Here is a 23,009-nt window from a genome sequence, read left to right as displayed (position 1 = left end):
TTCGGTTATGAAAACATGGAAAAAGTCTGTTATTATAAAAGGGTGCACACGTTTTGAATCAGGACTCATCAAAATACATTTAAAAAAACCACTTTAGAGCTTGTTTAATATTTATTTTGTTTTAGGAATTTTATAAAAAAAATATAACGTTTTGTATTTTTATCTTCACATGTTATATCAATTATTTTACTCACAAAATATTAAAATATTCTTTATTTAATATTTTTTATCTTTCAGTCTTATGTATTGAAATCGTAGAATGATCTAATTTAAAGAAACTAATTTTTCAAAAAATCAAGTTGGATACATTTTTTCATCCAAAACTTAGATAAAACTAAAAAAAACTCCAAAATCAAACAACCTAAACTAATGGTAAGGAAAATAAATGGGTAATTTAGACCGTCGATTTGGGTTATTTAAATAACCTAAACTAATAAAACATCATTTTGTTTAGCTCCTCCTCTATAATATCACTTAATTCATTAAATAAAATACTAAAATACTCTATAAAATTATTATTTTTTATCTTATTATTATATATTAATACATTTTAAGTCTTTTTATAAAAAATTTCTTAAAATCATTTTTCTATTCAGATTTTAAAAAAAAATCAAATCTGAATAAGATCTAACCCAATTTTTATTTTACTACCCGACACGAACCTGACGGATATCTCTATTTGTATCATTGTCCTCGATTAATCAGGTACCCGATTCCCGACAAATATCCTATTACTCGATTAAAATATGAATTTATATTTATTATTTTCTAAATATACTAAATATTAAAAATACAAATAAAAATATTACTTACATGTATAATTATGGTGTAAAAGTTAAAAAAATATAACAACTTTGTTGTTATTACATATTTAGAGTTTAACGAAAACTAGAGGAAAGTAAAAAAAAAATGAAGTAGTGTTAAACTTGAAAATAAAAAGTAAAGAGGAAAACTTTTTGTTATTAAAAAAAGTAAAAATTAAAAGTTACAAGAAAGATAAATTAAAATGATATTAGAGTGGATGGTAGGTATGTGTAATATAAATAATATATTTATTATATGTGGTATCTTTATCCCTGACCCAAACTCAATTTAAAATATATGAACCCGACCATCAAATACTTACGATCAAATACTTACGAGTATCCGGTTTATGAGTATTCATTGTCTTCCCTAGGCTAAATAATTTAAAGGGTTAAGACTTATTCGGGAGTGAATTATTTAAAAAATCAAATGTAATAATAAATAATGATTTTAAGGAGATAATAATTTTTTTTGATAAAATTTTTAAAGAGTATTGATATATATATATATATAAAACATAAAATAATAATTTAAAATATAAAGTATTTTGGTTAATGAATTAAGTGATGTGATTAATAAAAAATGCGTGAAATGATGTTTGATTAGATTATAATTATTTTAATAACCCGAACTGAAGAAGACCTCATTCGGTATGGGTTTTTTAAAACCTCGTACAAATTAAACATTATTTCACTCCCTTTTTATTAATCACATCACTCAATTTATTACCTAAAATACTAAAATATTATATATTTTAAATTATTATTTTTTTATTTTATTTATATATATTAATACTTTTTAAGTAATTCATCCAAAATAATTATTACTTTTCAAAATTATCTTTATGATTATTTTATTTTTAAAAAAACTACTATTGAACAAGGCCCAACTGGCAAGAATAGACCACCAACAAAGTAGTCAGTCCGGTCCGATCCGGTCCCATTGTTTAGACAGACCGAACTGACACCTATTCTAATGAATTAATATAGGTACGGTTAGTTTCTTCCTTTAGAAATGTCTGTCTAGGAATGTCATGATGTACGGTTTGCTTTCCTTTTCCATGGCCAGCAAAGCTTAAACAGTAGTAATGGAGAAATTAATTGACAATTCTTTGTGGTAAAATCATAATTGGAGGGACAATTAAGACATCATCTAATGGGCCTGGATCTAATAAGGATGGCCCCTTTAGCTGCCCTTCAGTTCCCTTTTTGGTGGGCAAACAGATGAGATTTTCAAACATGGGCCCATCTCTAATAAGAACTGACTAAATTTTTTATTATTATTAACAAAACACATCATTAGTAGTAATGTAATCACTCCCCCTTGATATTTTGTAAATTCATATGTGGAGGATATGATGACAAAATGTGATATTTGATATTCCAATGAATTGTCCATTTAATTTGATGGTACTTTAGTACATACACCAAGTGACGAACCAGGAGCAAATTTTAACATGAGCTTAAAAAAACAAACACAGATGGCGGGGCTCGAACCTGGGTCACTCGGGTGATATGCGGGATTAATTATCACTATATATTACAACTAAACTTCATGCTACATAAACCTATCATGTTCTTTCTATCTTACTAATTCAGGAGTGAACACCTACTTGACGCTACATAAACCTATCATGTTCTTTCTATCTTACTAATTCAGGAGTCAGTCGGTACCAAGTCCATGCTGACCCCAGTTTTATTCCGCCACTACATACACTACACATGATTGATTTCAACATAATATTATCCTTCTTTAATACCATTTAGACACTACACATGGTTGATTTCAACATAATATTAGCCTTCTTTAATACCATTTAGGGCAGTTGTAACTTGTAAGCCCACTTTGTTCCTTTTCCAGCTAGTTGAAACATCACAATTCACATGTAAAAGAATATATATATATATATATATATATATATATATTTGCAATCTTTGCAATTTTTGCGCCTAGCAATGGTAGTCGGGTGGTCGGAAAACTCGTATCTCTAAGCAAAAGCAGTGGCATTGCGTATTGACGACAAATATCGAGTGCATCATGCAATCTTGAATCTTAACAAGTGATCATTCATGCTCATAACAATTTTGAAAGATAATTTTGGACATATTTATTAAATGAGTTTTTCAATTTTCAAATGTTTTCTTCTCAAAAGAAGTAGGATAAACTTGCAGGCTGGTCTTTGCAAAATATTATAAGTTAAAATCGAAATTAATCTTGAAATTCTAATGTTAAACTATATAAATTGATTAAATTTTATGTAATATCTATATATTAAACATAAATTATATTTTTTTTATTCTATTATGGTATTAGAGCTACGTCTTCATTCTTAAATATACAAAATCGTAATCTTCTGTTGACTTCATATTCTATTATGGTATTAGAGTTATCATATTTTTTTTATTCTTATTTCACATATTAGTCTATGCTCATTTTATTTGTTGTTCAACCATATAAATTCTTTGCTATAGTTATTTAATTTAACAAATTGTCATCTCGTTATTAGATAAATTATAACACTCACGAGTAATTTTAAAGTTTTTTTAGTTATTGTTTCACCCAATAAATAATACCATAAGTTTCTACATTTTTCGTTAGTTTATTTAGTCAACATGTCGTTTAATTAATTACAACACTCACAAATAACCTCAGAATTCTTTTTCAATTGTTGTTTCACTACACTCACAAATAACCTCATAGTTATTTTTTAATTGTTCTTTCACACTAGTAGTCAATTCCCATTAGCTTCTACATTTTTCGTTAGTTTATTAGTCAATACACTATCATCTCGTTGTTGGATTAATCTCATCAATCACAAATTTATCAAACTTAAAAAACATAGCATCAACATTTCATAATCTCGTCTTCAACCTTTAAGCTGTCCAAATATTTTTCATCTTGAGCTTGTTGAGGAATGTTATCATATAGAATAATATATTTGTAAGATATTATCACAATATTATAATATTGTGATAATATCTTACAATTATATTATTTTATATGATAACATACATTCTCAAAAACTTAAGATGAAAAATATTTGAACAACTTAAGATTGAAGACAAAATTGTGAATTGTTGATATTATGTTCTTTATACCTAATAATTTATGAGTGTTCCCTGCGGTCTCTTTCTAACCACAAAATGACTAGTACTCCTATTGTGATTCCCGATACAGGAGTAAAAATAGGGACAAAGAGCCATATGATCCCATAGGCCTCGGATTCCGATCTGGAAAATAAATCCTGAAATAACATAGATAATGAAATCGAACGGATAGAATCGTACTACCGCTGCCGATGCCGGAGCTGCTTACCGACGTTCGCTTAGATATATCAAATAATGGGATTACATTGTGTTAACTAATAAATCAACGATGAAGGTAGAATCTCATTGACATTGATTGTTGGGGTGAAATAATAATTGAAATTAAACTTTAAAGTTACTCATGAGTGTTGTAATCAATTCAACGACGGGATGATAATGCGTTTGACTAAATAAACTAGCGAAAAAAGTAGAAACACATTAGTATTGACAGCTGGAGTGAAATGATAATTTAAAAAAACTCTAAAATTACTCAAGAGGGTTGTAACTCGTCCAACAACGGATAATAATGTGTTGACTAAATTAAATAACCAGTTAAGAATCTCATACTATTGGATTAAAACTAACAAATAAAAGTGAAATACTAACTTAAAAAAGATTAGAAGAAAAAACTTTAAGGCTATAATAGCTAAAAAAAATATAAACATGAAAATCTAAAAGAAAAAAAAAATAGAAAAATAATAATAAATTTATTAGAAATGTCTCTACCACGTTAAATATAAATAAATTATATTATATGATTTATATATAATATCTAGAGTATAGACAATTCAATGTCGACCCCTTCATCCATAAAGTTTTTGAGACCAGCAAAAAAGAAACAAATAAATGGACTTTCCACCAGATGCAAACTTACACATATTTGATCACATCTCCAAAACATGCCTAAACATTGGGCCTAACAATTTCTTTTATCAAAATTCTCATGCCCATAATTGCATAATCACAATGGCACTCCCGGCCAGCCTCTTCAGCTTGTAGGCTTTCCTTGTTCACTAGCCCAAACTCCAACTAAACATAGTTCCACAAGCTTATGTTTTTCCCATTGTGGAGCATATATTTTGCATTAATTACATACAGACATGTATTTAAAAAGTCAGGTCTTAATGTTAGTTTTATCTTCTGAATTAATTAGATCGTGAATTAATTAAATTGTATTAAATTAATTAATAAAGTGGTCCACATGTCATATTTGAGTAGCCAAATGTTCACTTGGCTAAATGTCCACTTGTATAAACATGGAAATAACACATAGTAGCATCATTAAATCCTCGTTCACGTACAAACATGGAAATAACACATAATAGGATCAAGTATATCCCTACTTAGCCAAATGTTCACTTGACTAAATGTCCACTTGTCCAAACATGGAAATAACACATAGCAATAACTTTATTGATGGAGAGAAGTTTCTAGATTGCTTCTATGGTTTGTACATAAAAGGTCCCTCGGCTCATTTTTCATTAAGTCTCATACACCATCTAAGAGAGAAAAACAAGAGCCTAGAAGTACCAAAGAAAAATCATAGAAGAATGTTTAAGGGATTAAGCAATGGCTGGAGGTATGTAACTTGATTTGTTTTTCGCTTTCCGACTAACATTTCGTATCAGAGCATGGTTTTGCCTTTGCCTTGCTAATTATTTTGGATATATGAATTTATGGTTTAGTCCAAATATTCGATTTTGCGAGGACTAAGTTATGAAATCAGATGCATGTTAAATACAAATCATGTTTTTGATAAACTTAGTCCAATTTTTCCGATGAAATTTCTTGTTTATATACTCGCATAGTTAAATTTAGTGAAAAGGAGCCACGTTTTTTAATATAATAAAGTACAGTTTGATTTAAAATAATATATTTGATATTAATTTTTAAGAGCTCATTAATTATGAATTGCATAAATAATTTATTTTGTAATAAATAAGATATTGTTTAAATTAATGTCAAGTGATTCATATGATTTTAATTAATTGAGGAATAGCCACAGCATCCTTAATTAACTAAAATTATATATATAATTTTTAGAATCATATCTGATTAATGACATTAAATTGTGATTAATCTAAGAAATGTGATAACTTTTATCCCACGGGCAAATCATGTTTAACACATTTTTCCCGATTAATTAAGATAATATATTAAATTATGTGTTCTAATTTACAGGGATTAGAAAAGGATACTTAATTTAATAGTTTTATCATATAATCAGAATGAATTTAATAGAATTAGAACTTTAGCCCACAGGCAAGTTTTATGTCTCTAGATTCATTTTTTTTTATCAACATGAATTACATTGGTAGCATGTTATATGGTTTAAGTTAGCTTCAAGTTTTGAAAAATGAGCCTAGGGACCTTTTATATACAAACCATGGAAGCAATCTAGAAACTTCTCTCCATCAATAAAGTTATTGCTATGTATTATTTCCATGTTTGGACAAGTAGACATTTAGCCAAGTGAACATTCTCCTAAGTAGGGATATACTTGATCCTACTATGTGTTATTTACATGTTTGTACAAGTGGTCATTTAGCCAATTGAACATTTGGCTAAGTAGGGATATACTTGATCCTACTATGTGTTATTTCTATGTTTGTACAAGTGGAAATTTAGCCAAGTGAATATTTGGTTACTCAAATATGACATGTGGACCACTTTATTAATTAATTTAAACATGATCTAATTAATTTAGAAGATAAAACTAACATTCTCCCACTTGGTCCATATGTCATCATAATAATTACCATAAGAAGCAAAGTAAATGAATCATGGCGATATGTCCTCTAGAATGAGTATTATCTTCCATGAATTACAATATACTTTATATCTTAATTACCACTCTATTACTTAATGAATAAACCCCTTGTTTATTATTGGTCCAAGTTTTAATGATATTTCTCAAGACAAAAAATTTGTATACAAAACCAAATGAGAAAATATAAACTAGATAAGAGTTTTACAAAAAACAATAAACGTACGTACAATTGAAAATTATAATACGGGACTAAGTCTCATTCGTACTACATGATCCTTAAAATTCTTTGGTGGTATGTCTTTAGTCAAAGGATCAGCAATCATTAATTTAGTGCTAACGTGCTCAATGACCACTTTCTTCTCTTTAACATATTCTCTTATGGCTAAGTACTTAATGTCAATGTGTTTGTTTCGACTACCACTTTTATTATTCTTAGCCATAAATACAACAGCTAAATTATCACAGTACAATCTCAATGTCCTAGATATTGAATCCACAATTATAAGCCTTGATATGAAATTCTTCAACCATACACCATGATTAGTAGCTTCAAAACATGATATAATTCTACTTCCAAAGTAGAAGTGGCAATCAAAGTTTGCTTTGCACTTCTCCAAGATATAGCTCCACTGGTAAGTATAAAAACATAACTAGATGTTGAATTTATAAAATCAACACAACCAGCAAAGTCTGAATCGGAGTAGCCAACCACCTCTAAATTATCAGTTTGTCTGTATATGAGCATGTAGTCTTTTGTCCCTTGAAGGTATCTCAATACTTTCTTTGCAGCTTTCTATTGGTCAAGACTTGGATTACTCTGCAGCAAATGTAATGTCTGGTCTAGTGAAGACCTGAGCATCCATAAGGCTTCCAACAACTGAAGCATATGGAATGGTTTTTATTTGTTCTCGTTCAATCTCATTTTTCGGACATTGGTTTAAATTTAACTTATCACTCTTCACTATCAGTGCTATACTTGGTGAACAATCCTTCATACGGATAGGGCAGCCCACTCCCCAAGGCAGCCCATTTAATAAAATATATAAATATTTAAATAAATTTATGAATATTTTGAACATAATATGTTGTGGTTTAGTGGCTCAACATAGAAACATAGATTTTTATTTGGTAATGAGTTCAAACCTCACAAAAATCAATTTTTTTAATCAATTTTTCTTATCATTGCCCACTATAAAAGTGAGAAGAGAGTGAAACTTCTCCCATATTTTAGTGACACAACCCCAAAAACTTATACCCATAAATGGTCTCCTATAGAGAGGCATTCATTTGTTATTGGTGGTGATTGATTTCATCCAGAAGCTTGCATTATCATTGAGAAATCTCCACCTCAATTCACAAAGGAGCGAAGTGTTGAGAGGGAGAAATCTTTTATTCTGAGTCCACCATCAACAACGTCAAACTTCGTTGAGTCTCAGCTCACAAGTGAGAGATTTTAGAAGATTTGGAGTTACTCCAAAGAAAATTCCTAATGATTGTGTCAATTCTACTACTCACCAAAATAGCGATAGGGAATAGTGACATTGTGTCAATTCTATTTTTATATGTAATATTATTATTTCATATTTGAAATTCTAAATTGTTTAGGCAGAGATTTATTTTGTCTTAACATAAACAATGTAATATTTTTTACCCTTTCCAATTATTTTTAATATAAGAATTATAAGTCTATATCCCTAGGAAAAGAAAATTGAACATAAAGATGCCATTATTTATTTGAGGGTTTTATATAATAATATTTATTATGGTCAATAATGGGAAAGAAGATGAAGGAAACAAAAGTCTATTTAGTTCCAAATATAAGGATACTTTTGGATGGACTCTTTCTTTACAAATGAGATCCTCTATTACGGATCTCATATATTCCTTCTCACAGAGGAGTGGGAAAACGGTAAAAAAAAATCTCTTTTTATCAGTACTATTTTACCCCTCCCTATGAGTGGGAACTGAGGGAACATGTGAGATCAGTAACAAAGGATCTCATTTGTTTTTTTGACTCACAATACTATCACTTATTATTTAATTATGTAGATATTAATATTTGAATTTTAAATCACAAGTTGTTGTAGTATAGTGGTAAGTATTCCTATATATTATGTGGGTGACCGGGTTCAATCCCTTGAAATGGTGTTATTGTTTTATTTTGTTCCCCTATATTTGAACACATAATTCTCATTTTCTCCATGATAGGATTCCAAATCTCCTTGTAACTGAATTTGGTGTCGAGGGGAAATTGAGATACTTCGATGGGAGAGAATCAATTTTAAACTTAAAACTCTTATAAAATATAAAGAATAAATAAATATATTGATAATGTTATATATTAAATTATGTTTATTAGTGTTCAGATAGAATCGGGGTGAGATTGAAGCATAATCGGGGCGGGGAACACAAACACCATCCTCATTTGGTTTTGGGGAAAAACCTCCAATAATGGGCAGATTGAATCAAAAACCGCAAGGCGGATTAGTTTTGCATCCCTACTAAGCACACCTCAAAAATAATAAGAATTTCCGTACTAAAAAATAATAAGAATTTCCGTAGAGAATTAAGGTTTTCCATTGTAGGTTCATAGGTCAAAGAGTGTCATCAACAAAAATTAAGTGAGATATTTAGTTGGGTCTTCTCGTCGTTCCCATATAAATCCGTGAAAAAACTAACATTGTTGCTCTCTCGGATAGTTTTGAAAAACCTTCAATAACTATCGTGAAAAGGAGGGTGATAAATGATCCATTTGTTCTAAGTCTCCTCGAACTTGAAAAACCTAAATATTGTGGCGTTAATAAGAATTGATAACTTATGTTCAATAACACAAGTTTATATCCACCTCATTCATTTCACTCCAAAGCCCATCTTCTCATTTCTCAATGAGAGAAAAGAGAATCTCAACTAACGTGATCGAAAGTCTTTTCGATATCAAGTTTACAAATACATTATGTCTTATTTCTTCTAATAATATAGTCAATACACTCATTTGTAATGAGAGAATCGTCGGTCATCTATCTATCATATAAAAACACCATATGATTAGGAGAAATTAGTTCTGGTAGAAGAACTTTGAGCATATTAACTAGAATTTTTATCAAAATCTTATAAAAACTCGTCACGAGACTAATATATCTTAAGTGTTTGAGTTCTTAACCACTTAAATCTTCTTAACAAGTAAAATGTGTCTGCTGACAATGAAATTATTAATATTATTAGTATTAAATTATTAATAATATTTTTTTATTATTTATATGATTGTAACACTTTGACCTAATATCATTCTATCATCATAACACCAGTAATGTTGTTAATTCCAATTTAACTATTTTAAAGGTTGTTCAAGGAAAAATTATTGTTTTACAACATGAAGAAAAGGAATATTATAAAATTATATTTTGTGAAATGTGAACAACAAAAAATCTCTTAGAAAAACATGAAAAATAAACCAGATACAAAGTCAAGCTAACATTTAAAGATATATTGTTGTCATATTTAAAATTTTCTCAAAGTATATAGATGACATGGTTACATATGGACAAGTATGGTTAAGAGGATTATGTTCAGTAATGTTATTAATTTATTTCCTATTGTAATTTTATTTTTCCATATTTATAATTCTAATTGGTTGAGGCAGAGATTTATTTTGTCTTTTAACATAAACAATATAATATTTTTATCCTCTCCAATTTTTTTTAATAAAAGAATTATAAGTCTATATCCTCAAGAAAAGAAAATGGAACATAAAGATGCAATTATTTATTTAGGGTTTTATATAATAATATTTATTATGGTCAATAATGGGAAGGAAGATGGAGGAAATAAAAGTCTAATTCAGTTCCATATAAGGATACTTTTTGAATGGACTCTTTATTTGTAAATGAGATCCCCTGATAGATTATATATGTTCCTCTCAATAGGGAGCGGAAAAAAAAAGTTAATCATTACTGTTTTACCCCATTTCTGTGAGGGAAAGAGGATCTCATTTGCTTTCTTTGACTCGTAATACTACAACTTATTATATAATTGTGTAATTATTAATATTTGAATTTTAAATCACAAGTCGTGTTGTAGTATAGTGGTAAGTATTCCCGTCGTCACGTGAGTGACCCGGGTTTGATCCCCGACAACGGTGTTAGTGTAACTGAATTTGTCGTCGAGGGAGAAACCGAGATACTTCGATTAGAGAGAATCTATAAAATTCATAGAATGTAAGGCATTGACTAAGAGTTAGGGACATTAGCGATGAAAAGATTTCATATTTTTCTCTCTTAATCTTAAACCCTAAACACTAGGAATGACATTGGGGCGGGAAATGTGTTTACCATTCCTGCCTCATTCTACTTCAGAGATTTTGTTTACAATCATCCCCGTCATGTTCGGTTTCAAGGAATCCCCACGATGCACCTCTATATCATTTTATCTATAAAAAATAAATAAGTTTTTTTATAAAATTATATAAACGGGTATTTTAATATTATATATATTGAAAAATTATATTATTATAAAGAAATAAACTTAAAACTATTATAAAATATTAAAAAGTAAATAAATATATTAGTAATGGTATATACTCAAGTATGTTTATTAGTGTTGAAGACAAAATCGGAGTGTGATAAGAGCAGAGTTAGGGCGGGGGACACAATCCCCATCCCCGTTTGGTTTTCAGGGAAAACCTCTCCTAACGGGTAGTTCAAATCAAAAATCGTGTAGCAAATTATAATTTTCATCCCTACTAAACACGCCTCAAAAAGAATAAAAATATTCCGTAAGGAATGAATGTTTTTTATTGTAGACTCAGTAAGACAAAGAGTGTCATCAACAAAAGTAAGTGAGATATTTAGTTAGGTCTTCTTGTCATTCGCATATTAACTCCCGTGAAAATACTAGCATTGATCGCTCTCTCAAATAGTTTCGACAAGCCTTCAATAACCACCATGAAAATGATGGGTGATAATTGATCCCCTTATCTAAGTCCCCTTGAACTCTTGAAAAAATCAAACATCGTGTCGTTAATAAGAATTGATAAATTAGGTTCAGTAACACAAGTTTAGATCCACCTCCTCCATTTCACTCCAAAGCTCGTTTTCTCAAGGAGAGAAAATAGAATCTCAACTAATGTGATCGAAAGTCTTCGATATCAAGTTTACGAATACATTGCATCCCCTTTTTCTAATAATATAGTCAATGCACTCATTTGTAATGAGAAAATCGTCGTTGATATGTCTATCTTGTATGAACGTCATCTAATTATGAGAAATGAGTTCTGATTGAAGAACTTTGATCCAATTGGCTAGAGTTTTTGACAAGATCTTATAGAAGCTCGTCACGAGGCTAATATATTTAAAGTGTTTGAGTTCTTAGCCCTTAAACCTTTCTTACAAGGACAATAAAGCTAGAATTCTAACATTTCTCAAAAGAAGTCATAACATAAAAATATTTGAACGAGCTTAAATAGTCGTCCTTAATAAATTCTCAAGACTCTTTAATGAATGCGATTGTGTATTCATCCGGATCAGATATTTTGTCTATATCACAACTTGTAATAGCTTCCCAAATTTCCTATTATAAAATCTTGATTGAAAGATAACTTTTGTTGCTCTCTAATTTTGTTAAAATTGTTTCTTCCCAAAATTGGTCTCTCGCAAGTAGGCTTTGTGAGAAAACTCTCATAGAAAGAGAGAATGGAATCCCGAATGGAGTTAGACTCGACAAACTCAACCCCATTCACCTTAAGGATATATATCTGATTATATTTTCTTCAATATTTTACAAAGTTGTGAAAGAATTATCTATTAGAATCCCCCTCTTTAAGCCACTTACACTGTAATTTTGTCTTGCATTATCTTCCTCTCATTTATAAAGAAAGTCGAATTTTTCCATTTAGGTGAATCTGCTAGAGGTTTCAGCTTCAGTCATATCTCATTCTTCTTTCATCTTGTCAATATTATTAATAGCTTGGGAAACGTTAGTAATGTTAGAATGAAGAGAGCTAAAGTTGGCTCGCCTCCCTTCTTTAATGAAAATTTTGAGATATTTAAGTTTAAAATAAAGAATAAATAGAACCGGTGAGTGAACCAATTATTAATAAGATGTAAGAATGACAAAATGACAAGTGTTTAGTGACAATGTAATTATTAATATTATTGATATTAAATTATTAATAATATTTTCTATTATTTATATGATTGTAACCCTTTGACATAGTATCATTCTATCATTACAACACTGTTATATCATTTTATTATTAAAACATCAGTAATGTTGTTAATATCAATTTAACCATTTTAAAGGTTGTTCAAGGGAAATAATTGTTTTACACCATGAAGGAAAATTAATACTATGTGAAATGTGTACATGAGGTATCAAAGGAAGAGTCGATTGAGTCAAATGAAAAATATGATGTTGATGAGAAGGTATGTGTGGCATTTTCGTCTCACAATATGACGTTGAATGAAAACAAATATCTTGTCAGAGAGATTCTTACTAAAGAATTAGAAATGTGGCCCAAAATTTGCAAAATCCCCACATTAACATATAATAAGGGGTATCAACTCAAGAAGATTGGTGATCTACCCCCTTGATTCTTATCAACAAGAAAACGTGTATTGAAGCCGAATCGAATTTACTTTGAGTAAGCCTATTTTAATGATTGGTAAAAATATTAGCTTGGAATGTTTGTGGAATTAATGATAGCAAGAAACGTTGTATTCTTAAGCCTCTTTCGGGATCTATTGAAAGTGGAATATATTGTTTATGTGAGACGAAGATTCGTTAGATGGATCAATGGATTATTAGGGAACTGTGAAATTAGAGATTGTGTGAATGGAAAGCACTAAAAATCTACATCCCAATTTATAATATTAAAATAATTATTTTGAATTATTTTTAAATAAATAAGATCAAAATAATTAACCCCATAGCCAAAAACCTATTTTAAAAAATTAATTATGATTAATTAATGTGTTAATTAAAAGTTAAGGTCAAAATAAAAAATAAAATTATTTAGGATAAATGTTGTACCCATAATGTCTCAAAATAATTTGAGAAAAATTAAATGACAAAAATAAATAATTAAGAGTTAATTTTGTATCCAATTCACCTAAGAGAATTATTTATTTAAATCCTAAAAATATATAAAATAAAATAAAATAAATTGGTAAAATATTTGCCATATTTATTTTAATATTTTGTGTATTGAAAAAAAATCAAATTTAAAGCTAATAGGGTGAAAGAAAAATCAATTTCAAATAAACACTTAAGGTTTTAAATAAAAATAAAAATATATATCTATAATAGGGTGTAGTCAAAAACAGATAGATTCGGTGCAACAGGAACTGCGTCCATCGCATGGACGCTCAAATCCAATCCAACGTGCCAGAGTTCTCCGCTTAGCCCGTTGTAGCAGAAGGAAGCGGGCACTGAGGAGCATTGGATCAACTAATGGGACATCAACCCCGTTAGCCGAAAATTCCCAAACGCCGACGGCGCTGGACGGAACGCAGACATAACGCCAAAAACAGACGAAACGACATCGTTTTGGCTCTGGTTGTCTTCTTCATCGCGACGTCGCAATGATAAGCATGAAGAACATAAATCGATTTTGGCTTTTTGGAACTCATCCATTTGTTGATGGTTTTGACTAATTCAAAAGCCTAAATGATCACCCTACGATGGTGATCATTCACTCTACAACCGTAGGCCTCGTCATTGCCTACTCCGACGAGCTGACTAAAGAACAACCAAGATAAATTTATTTTGGTTGATTCAAGCCACTAGGCTCCCCCAACTGACTAGGGAGTAGTATAAATACCCTCCACAAGTCATTCTGAAGAAAAACCAACCAATATAGCACCCTTAAATCGAAGAAAATTGAAATCCTCCATTAAAGCTTCAAAGCTTCGGATTTTATGGATTTTCTATTTAAGGCCTTAAAGCATGGATTTGTGCATCTAAAAAGCTTCCATAAGGATCAAGGAGTGTTCTCCAATCCTTTGTAAGGTTCCAATCATCCTCAAATTCATATTCACAGTTTGAATTTGAAATTTGTATATTTAAAATCATAAAAGTTTGTATGCTTTCTATTTATGTGATTTTATGATTGAATATTTATCATTGGATTTAGAAACTATCTGGATATGATAGAATTGTTGAATCGATCTAATAAATAAAAACCCAAATTTGAATTTTAAAAATCAAAAAAAATGGGTCTATTGTTCTTGGATTAATTCGATCAAATCACAACCCAAAAAGTTTCTCAACATGATTGTAATGATGTTGGGCAATCATTTGGATCAAGTTTGATCCATCCCGATCATGAATAATCAAAATCAAAATTTTCAAAATAAATGAAATTTTTTATTTCATGAATTGATCAAAACAAACCGTTAGTGTTCTTGTTTTGGTACCAATCAAGTATATGTGTTATAATGAAGCTATTGGATAACTCCTTTCACTTCAAAGCAATTCTAAAATCAAAAACCCATTTTTTGATCAAAAATTGTTTTCAACAAATTGATCATCATTCAGGTTGATTCATACCTTGAGATGATGATCAACATTGTTAGGATCTAGGTAGCCGCTGGAGGATCGGGGGTTGGACCGGTTAGCGGTTCTTACTCGTAAGGTGGTGGTTAATCCGGTTAGAGATTAACACCAGGATTTCAATACTACACAACCTGTCACAAACCCTTGAACTAGGTTCAAGCGCGGAAGAGATTTGCTTTCAGGTTGAAGCGGCACACTTGTATGATAGGCAGAATCGGTTTTAGATGATGAAGGTTTGAGATTTGATGGGTCGGTTTCGGTAATCTGGAGATTCGGCTTGGATAGAGTTAAGTCGGTTATAACGGTACGGATCGGTTAGATAATGAAACCGGCAGACAGTAAATAACAAGACAGATTTTATGGATGTTCGGAGATAAAACTCCTACGTCACCCCTTCCTCTTGAAACCGCGAGAAGGATATTCACTAAGGAATACAAGTACAATCCGATCGAGACTTATTTCCTGCTCGATAACACTCTTACAATTTACACCAAAATTGTAAAACACACACTTTAACTTTAGCACTTAGGCTTTCTTAAAACAGCACAGTCTTATCACTTGTGGAGTAAATGCTCTTAGAATTTCTCACTTGCTTCACTGTATCTCACTTGTCCCGCATTTACTCTTCTTCAACTGCCCCTTTTTATAGGTGAAATATGCCAACGGTCATATTTCACTGCCTTGAATCTGATTGGCTGAGCAGAGGTGCAGTGATTCAGTGTTTCAGAGATTCAGACCTGCGGTCGTTTCCTCAGACCTGATGGTCAACCTCAGACCTGGCATTCTGTCTCAGACCTGGCGGCCTATTCTTCCGGTGTGTAAGACAAACCTGCTGGGTTTGTCTTTTACTCAATGTATACACTGTCTGTTAGACAGTTGTCTGTACTTGGAAGATCTCCTTTCGGATTTATCCCGAAGTGGAAAGATCCTGTAGGACTGTCTTCTGCAGCCTGCAGACTTTCCTCAGACTTGTATAGATATGGAAGTGTTCAGTCTGTTCCTTTGGTATCATTCTCAACAGATACCCGAATTGTCTTCTTGTACAGGTCGGTCATTTGACTTAACCGGATGGCTTCCGGTACGAGTGATGTAACCGGACTTCTTCCGGTTATTCCTTTGCCTTGTGGCCGGTCGACTGTCTGATGTTTCCGGTTTTAAGCTTTGGTCGATCTTTTCTTTGTGCGGTCATGTTCCAAGTATTCTTGGTCGGTTTACTAGCTTGACCGGCTAGTTTTCTTAGCCGGTTGTTTTGTTTGTCCGGTCCGGTTCCTTGTTCCTGCATGGAAAGTTTATTTAAGTTAGGTTTATTTGAACCGGTCTGATTTTATCTAACAATTTCTCCCTTTTTGATTATTTTATTTAAAATTATCAAAATCATGTAAGTTTGCAACCGTAGGCCGGTTGTTTTGTTTGTCCGGATTTTTGAAACTGACTTAGGAGAATTTTTCAAAAAATTTTGAGAAAAAATTTGGAAAAGTCTTATCTTTTATCCTATCAATTTCTCCCTTTTTGATTATTTTGTTTAAAATTATCAAAATCATGTAAGTTTGCAACCGTAGGCCGGTTGTTTTGTTTGTCCGGATTTTTGAAACTGACTTAGGAGAATTTTTCGAAAAATTTTGAGAAAAATTTTGGAAAAGTCTTATCTTTTATCTTATCAATTTCTCCCTTTTTGATTATTTTATTTAAAATTATCAAAATCATGTAGAGATGCAAGAGATGGCCGGTTTCAAAAATAGCTTTATATAGATAACCTAAAATACGATATAGAAGTACTAAGACAAGTAAAGGAAAGAGAGCCCCTATTCCGAGTCCGAGAAGTCATATATGTTCCACTTTTTCTTCACCGGTTGCGATCGACTGGCCGGTTCGGAGACTCTTTGTCTTGTAGACCGGGTCTGCAGGTGTTCTTCATCCTCCTCTTCGAATGGAGTAGCCTGCTGCGATGTACTCGTGATGATCGTTTCAGTGACCTCATTGAGTAGGTCGGCTAGTTGAACTTTCTTTGAAGGTTCCCTCTTTCGCTTTGTCGGAGCTGAAACGGAAGAGGCCGCCTTTTTCTTTTTGTTGTCGTCTACGAAGCCTTCCAGCCTCCGTCTTTCCCTTTCCAACCGCGCAGCATCCTTCGCAGCTTGAGCGGCTGCCTTCTTTGCAAGTCCTGGGAACTTGGCCTCTGCCTTTCTAATTCGCTCGGCTTCCTCTTCCTCCTCGGTAAGTTGCGATGATCGTGGTGCCTCCTTTTCTTTTCTAGCTTCGGCGTCCAGCTCATCCTGGACCTTCTTAGTCGCTTGGGCATCAGCCTCTACAGCCGCGGCGTCCGCATTTATCTTAGCATTTAGCATTTCGGCAACCTATGCGGAGAGCGCCTTGAGTTCGGCCTCGAGACCCTCATTTTTCTTCTCCAGTTCGGAGACCCGTCCGAGTGTTGTGCCGACCAGGTCCTCAGCAACCTCCGCCAATCGTTGATCGGTCTCTCTTTCAAGCCGGCCAAAGTCTTGTTTTATCTCGGAAGTCGTATCTTCCAAAATCATGGTTCGCTTTAGGAGTTTGCTGCGCAGAACCGCCTCTTCCTGTTGATCTTCATCGATTTCTGAGAACCGTTCTTTCGTTCCCTCCAAAAGTTGCCATGTGGTGTTGGCAAACTTGAGTGCCGAGCCAACGGTTCTCTGGAATCTCTCCCTCAATGGCTGAACCGCGGAGTCTTCAAACTCTTGAATACGGCTATCAACTCGTTCTGTTGTTGAGTCTTCAAACCTTTGAAGACGGCTCTCAACCCATTCCTTTGTGAAGTCTGATTCGGAGACTTCCGGTTGTGTAAGTGGAGATTGCCCGGTGAGAAGAGGATCCGCCCTTTCATCGGATTCTTCTGATGCTGCATTCTCCCTTGGAGGTGTTGGACAGTGATCCGGACTCGTTTCGATCCGGAGAGCAGTATAAACCGGTATTTCCCTGTGACTGTACATTGCCTCCAGCCGGTCAATTTCTTGAATAAGGTCTCCTTTGGCTTTTTCAAGCCTTTCTAACACCCGTGGTGTTAAGGTGTCTTCCGGTCCCACCTCTTCGAACTTCTCCGTAATCTTTCGGATGCGTGTGGTTAGCTTCCGTAGTTGTACCTGTGGTTTTAAGAGATAGGTTCGGTGTAATACCTCTTCAATTGTATTGGATTTTGTGAGATTCATGATCACGTCCTCCACTTCCTTCAGTCTATGGAAGCATTCCTCGTCTTTGTAGCCCGGTAGGATTTGCCTATACGGCTTGCCGAACCGATGCTCGTGCCATTCCAGGTATAACTCCTCAATTGTCTCGGCTCGCTGTTTGGCGCCCTTTAGAAGTTTCAGAGTTACCCTATCGGCCTCTGCTTCTTCGGCCTCCTCATTATCTTTGTCGCCGCCTTCATCACCGGCCTCTTCACCACCCTCGGTGGTCTTAGGGTTGGTGTCAGGTCCGGCATTATCGGGGCTCTGGCCCGAATGCTCTTCTTCATTGGCCGATCTTTCATCATCGGTCTTTTCTGTATCGGTTCTCTCAGAGTGGGAAGCCGATTCTTCATCCTCCGTTTGTTGCGGTGGTTCCGAGAATGTTACTTTCTCTTTTCCTTTGCTTTCGGCCTTATCTTTTGCTAGGGCCGCTTTCTTGCCGGTTGCCTTCTTTCGGCCACTTGTGGAACCGGGGGCCGGCTGCTTCCGTTCCAGGAATTGTTTGGACCGTATCAGGCTTCTTGAGGAGACGGCGATGCCCGGACCAATGTTGAGATTATGATGAAGGAAGATCTTACCTAGGGGAACGGCGTATCCCCACGACCGGTTTGAGTCTGGTTTCACCATTTCCATTAAGTTGTGGAACACTGCATTTGCCCAATTAACCTTTGTTCCCTCTATCAGGCCGACCAGCATCCTGATTTTGTCCTTTGTTAGGCTGCTATAGTTTCCTCCCCTTGCCAGAATCGCCCTTGCAAAGATATCACAGATTGGGATATACTCCGGTTTCAACGTTGATTTGCTACCGGAGACCTTTATCGGCTCCTTAGACGCCGAGAGTATCTGGCAGGCTGCCTCAAAAGTTTTAAGCTTTATGTCTGCCGTTGCATCCTGGCCGACTTTTGGAAGGCGCATGCTCTCTGCCACCGATGCCTCGATGAGCTCTATTTCAGTACCGCATACAGTTGCGGTGATTTTGTCATCAGAGATAGTTGCGGTGTTGAAAAATTCCTCGACCGCATCTTTGTAGAGAACATGAGGACCGCCAAGAAAATATTCCAGACCGGTTTTGGCTACCCGGTCAATAACCTCCTTTGCCTCGGACGTACCTTTCAGTTGGATTTCCTCGAAATCCACCGGAGTTAGGTGCTTAAACAAAGCCGAATTGCGCCCCATCTTAGAATTTTGAGAAAGTTTGAGGAATAGATAACCGTTTTGAGAGAGTTCGAAATCTTTAGAGAGAGAAAGTAGATTCGCGTGAGAATGAAATAAAATGGCCGAGAGTCCTTTTATAAATGCGGTTTGGAAGCCCAACCGTCCCATCAAACATTGGGCGGGAAATTTCCCTCCAAAACAGATGAGCGGCAAACCATGGGCGGGAACGGAATAGGCGCCAAACCATGGGCGGTAAACCGGGGGGCGGGAGTTTTGGGCGGGAAATTTCCCTCCAAAACTTTTGCTTTCGCCATTGATGACGCACTCCTCTTTTTAAGACCGATTGAAGCGCCGATTTTCTAGAGTTATTCGGTTATTTTGAATGATCAGAGTGTTTGCAATCTTTTTATTTTAAGCGATTTTATGTGACCGGATAAGGGCGCGGTTATAATTTGAAGATGTTAACCGGTTACTTAGATAAATATTCAAAGTATTAAGAAGACCCGGTCACTTAAACTGGAATGAAATTTTATTCAAGAGACAATACAGAAAGAGAACTGAAAGATAGTTCGGTGCGAAGATAGACATTTAAGAAGTAAAAACCATTCTGGAGAACTTCTCTTCCACCGCATCCGCGTCAAGGGTGTTTGAAGGTGATGCCGGTGTACCCGGACCAAATTCTGGTCGGTACTTGAGAATCAGCTTACTTATGTGAGGTGCATAACCGAGACCTTTCTTGGTCAGCACTATATTCTTCAGGTTTTGAAAGATGACCGCTGACCAATTGATGGTCGTTTTGCTAAAGATATGGGTCATCATGTTGTAGGTATTCTTTGAGTACCGCTGATTTGGGGATTGACAGAGAATTGACCGAGTCACAATATCAAGAAGGAGTTGAGCATTACGACCGAGGCGGGTTTTTAACCCATAGTTTTCAACTGGATCAAGGTTTCCAGAAGAGTAGTGCATAATAGAATGCATCAATTCCCTCCAGAGTTGGGAAGTCAGAAAACCCTTCTGTGGGCAGATTGAGAAGGGAAGCAAATTCGGCTTCATCAAGCCAGAAGGTGTGGTCTCTTACCGTAGAGACGATGTAATCGCCCCTGATGCAGGCACTTCTAAAGAATGCCTTGACATCCTCAATCAGTATGGGACCGGATTCCTCGAGGAAGGTTCGAAGGCCGGTATCAATAAGGGATTCAAACATGGTTTTCTTCGCATGATTTCCGTCCCATTCTTCCATACATGAGTTGAAATCAATGCTCAAGAAGTTTCCCAAAGTTCGGCTTGGCATGATTGCAGAGAGAGAGATAGAATTCAAGAGATGTCGAGAGTGTTTTGTGTGTTGAGTTGATTAGGAAGTCTCTCCTTTTATAGAGCCGGTTTTGGAGGGAAAATATTTGCATTGAGTGACAGTTTTGTCTTTTTAGAGAATAGAATCTTTATATTTCCAAGGTCATTGGGCAGAGTGTGCTTTTTGACTATTTGCGGTTCTCGAGGTAAATGTTTGTTGAAAGGTAACCAAGTTAGTTAGGTATTGATTATTTAGTTAGTTGAGAGTTACCTCATTAATTAAAAAGATCCCTTTATCATTAATCCACTAACATAATGAAGAGTAAACAAAAGAGACCGAGGGAATCATAAATAAAACCGATGACAAACATAAGAAAAGCCGAAGAGATCATAATGATGTTGGATAAAGATACACCGGTACATGAAGCAAAACGACCGGGTGCAGGAAGGAGTGACTCAGTGTGCTTGGGAGTTGACGACACCGGTAGGATTGTTACGGCGGTTCCTCCTCCTCCACGCCCTCTCAAACCGATCATAAAATGAGTCGGTTATCTCTTTGGTGAGTACCTGGGCATGGTTCAGACCTTCGCCGGGACAGGTCGGAACACCAAGCTCCACAAGAAGGCATCTTATTTAGGGGATGAGGCCGACTGACCGAATGCCGACCATCCAAATGAGGACGTCAAATAGCACCCTAGACCAGTTCACCGGTGTACCGGTGACAATAGCCGCCATCATATTGAAGGTCGCGGCACAGTAGGTATTGGTGACATCCCTTCCGAAGATGCTCCTACCTATCACATCGTTGAGGAGCTGATATTCAGCCCTCAGGTGTGATTTAGTGCCGTGATCGTCAACCGGTTCGGCAGACCGGGGAAGTGTGAGAGAGACCTCGGCCTTTATGTTGGCCGGTGGGTTGAGGTCTGTCAGCCCTTGCTTTGGCAGACTAAAGCACCGAGCAAAATCCTTCTCGGTGAAGTCGAAGATGATACCCCCCACTTTGGATTGAATATGGGTATCGAAATGGGGGTACCCCTGAACACCCTGGCGTTGTAGAAAAACTTCAGGATGGACTCAGGGTAAACGGTGTGTTTGTCGTCAAGGAAGTACTGGAGGCCAGTATCTTCCAAAGATTTTATCATTCTATAAATATCGTAGTGCTCGGTGCTGGAGCACGACTGAAAATCAACCTGAAGTATGTTGGGAAACTGAGACATTTTTGTCGTAGTGAGAGAGAGAGTTTTTGACTTGTGAGTATTTCAGTAAGTGATTGCTTCACTTAAATATTAGTTGGGGGCTATCCTATTGTCCAGGTATTAAATGAGATGATATCTATTAACTGCAAGATAAGAGGTTTTGCATGAAATAGGCATGTTTTCAGTCTAGGGTGTTGGTCATAGGTCTGGACTGTGAAAGATATCATCAGATCTTCACGTCTTTTTAGGCGCGACCAGTTTACTTTGAAAGGGCCATGTTTCAGAACAGATATCTTTAAACACTGATAATTATTCCACTTCTATTTGAAATTCAAATAATCTAGAGTAATCTGCTTCCGAACCGGTCGGTTATCAGTTGTTCATCCCGATGCGGTTATTTGGTGCATGCACCAAGTAACCGGTCGGTTTATTCTATCTGATAAACTGGGCGGTTCTTCCACAAACACCTTGAAAATTTGAAGTTCAACAGTGTAGGAGGAACTACCGGTTTTGTCTGTCTATACTAGTTTCCCTTTAAGCATCCTTAGGAAGGATTTGGCTAATGTCGGTTAAGCCGAGAGTGAGTCTAAATTGAGAGAACTTAGCTTCCTGTAGAGGCTTCGTGAAGATATCGGCTACTTGTTGATCAGTCGATACGTATTCCAGTCGGATATGCTTCAGCGTGACATGTTCCCGGATGAAGTGGTGCCTTATATCAATATGCTTGGTTCTGGAGTGGAGAACCGGGTTGTAGGTGATTGCAATGGCACTTGTGTTGTCACAGAAGATCGGGGACTCTTCGGCTATGACACCGAAGTCCTTCAGCTGTTGTTGGATCTAGAGGAGTTGTGAACAGCAACTTCCGGCCGCCAAGTATTCAGCTTCCGCGGTTGATGTGGCCACCGATGTCTGTTTCTTGCTGTGCCATGACACCAGTCGGTCACCTAGGAATTGGCAC

The 23,009-nt window shown here is 34.9% G+C and overlaps 1 protein-coding gene across 1 annotated transcript; it reads right to left on the bottom strand.

The window, feature by feature from the left end:
- Nucleotides 1-17,012: 17,012 nt before the first annotated feature.
- On the bottom strand, nucleotides 17,013-19,583 carry LOC124928272 (uncharacterized abhydrolase domain-containing protein DDB_G0269086-like). Its single transcript, XM_047468783.1, has 4 exons — nucleotides 19,517-19,583; nucleotides 19,032-19,351; nucleotides 17,646-18,887; nucleotides 17,013-17,561 (listed from the first exon to the last, which is right to left on the bottom strand). The coding sequence occupies exons 1-4, from the start codon at nucleotides 19,581-19,583 to the stop codon at nucleotides 17,013-17,015; spliced, it is 2,178 nt and encodes a 725-aa protein (XP_047324739.1).
- Between the last annotated feature and the right edge of the window lie 3,426 nt (nucleotides 19,584-23,009).

This window comes from Impatiens glandulifera, chromosome 1 (assembly GCF_907164915.1).
Source record: "Impatiens glandulifera chromosome 1, dImpGla2.1, whole genome shotgun sequence".
Classification (NCBI taxonomy): domain Eukaryota; kingdom Viridiplantae; phylum Streptophyta; class Magnoliopsida; order Ericales; family Balsaminaceae; genus Impatiens; species Impatiens glandulifera.
This window is presented reverse-complemented; position numbering and strand designations above follow the sequence as displayed.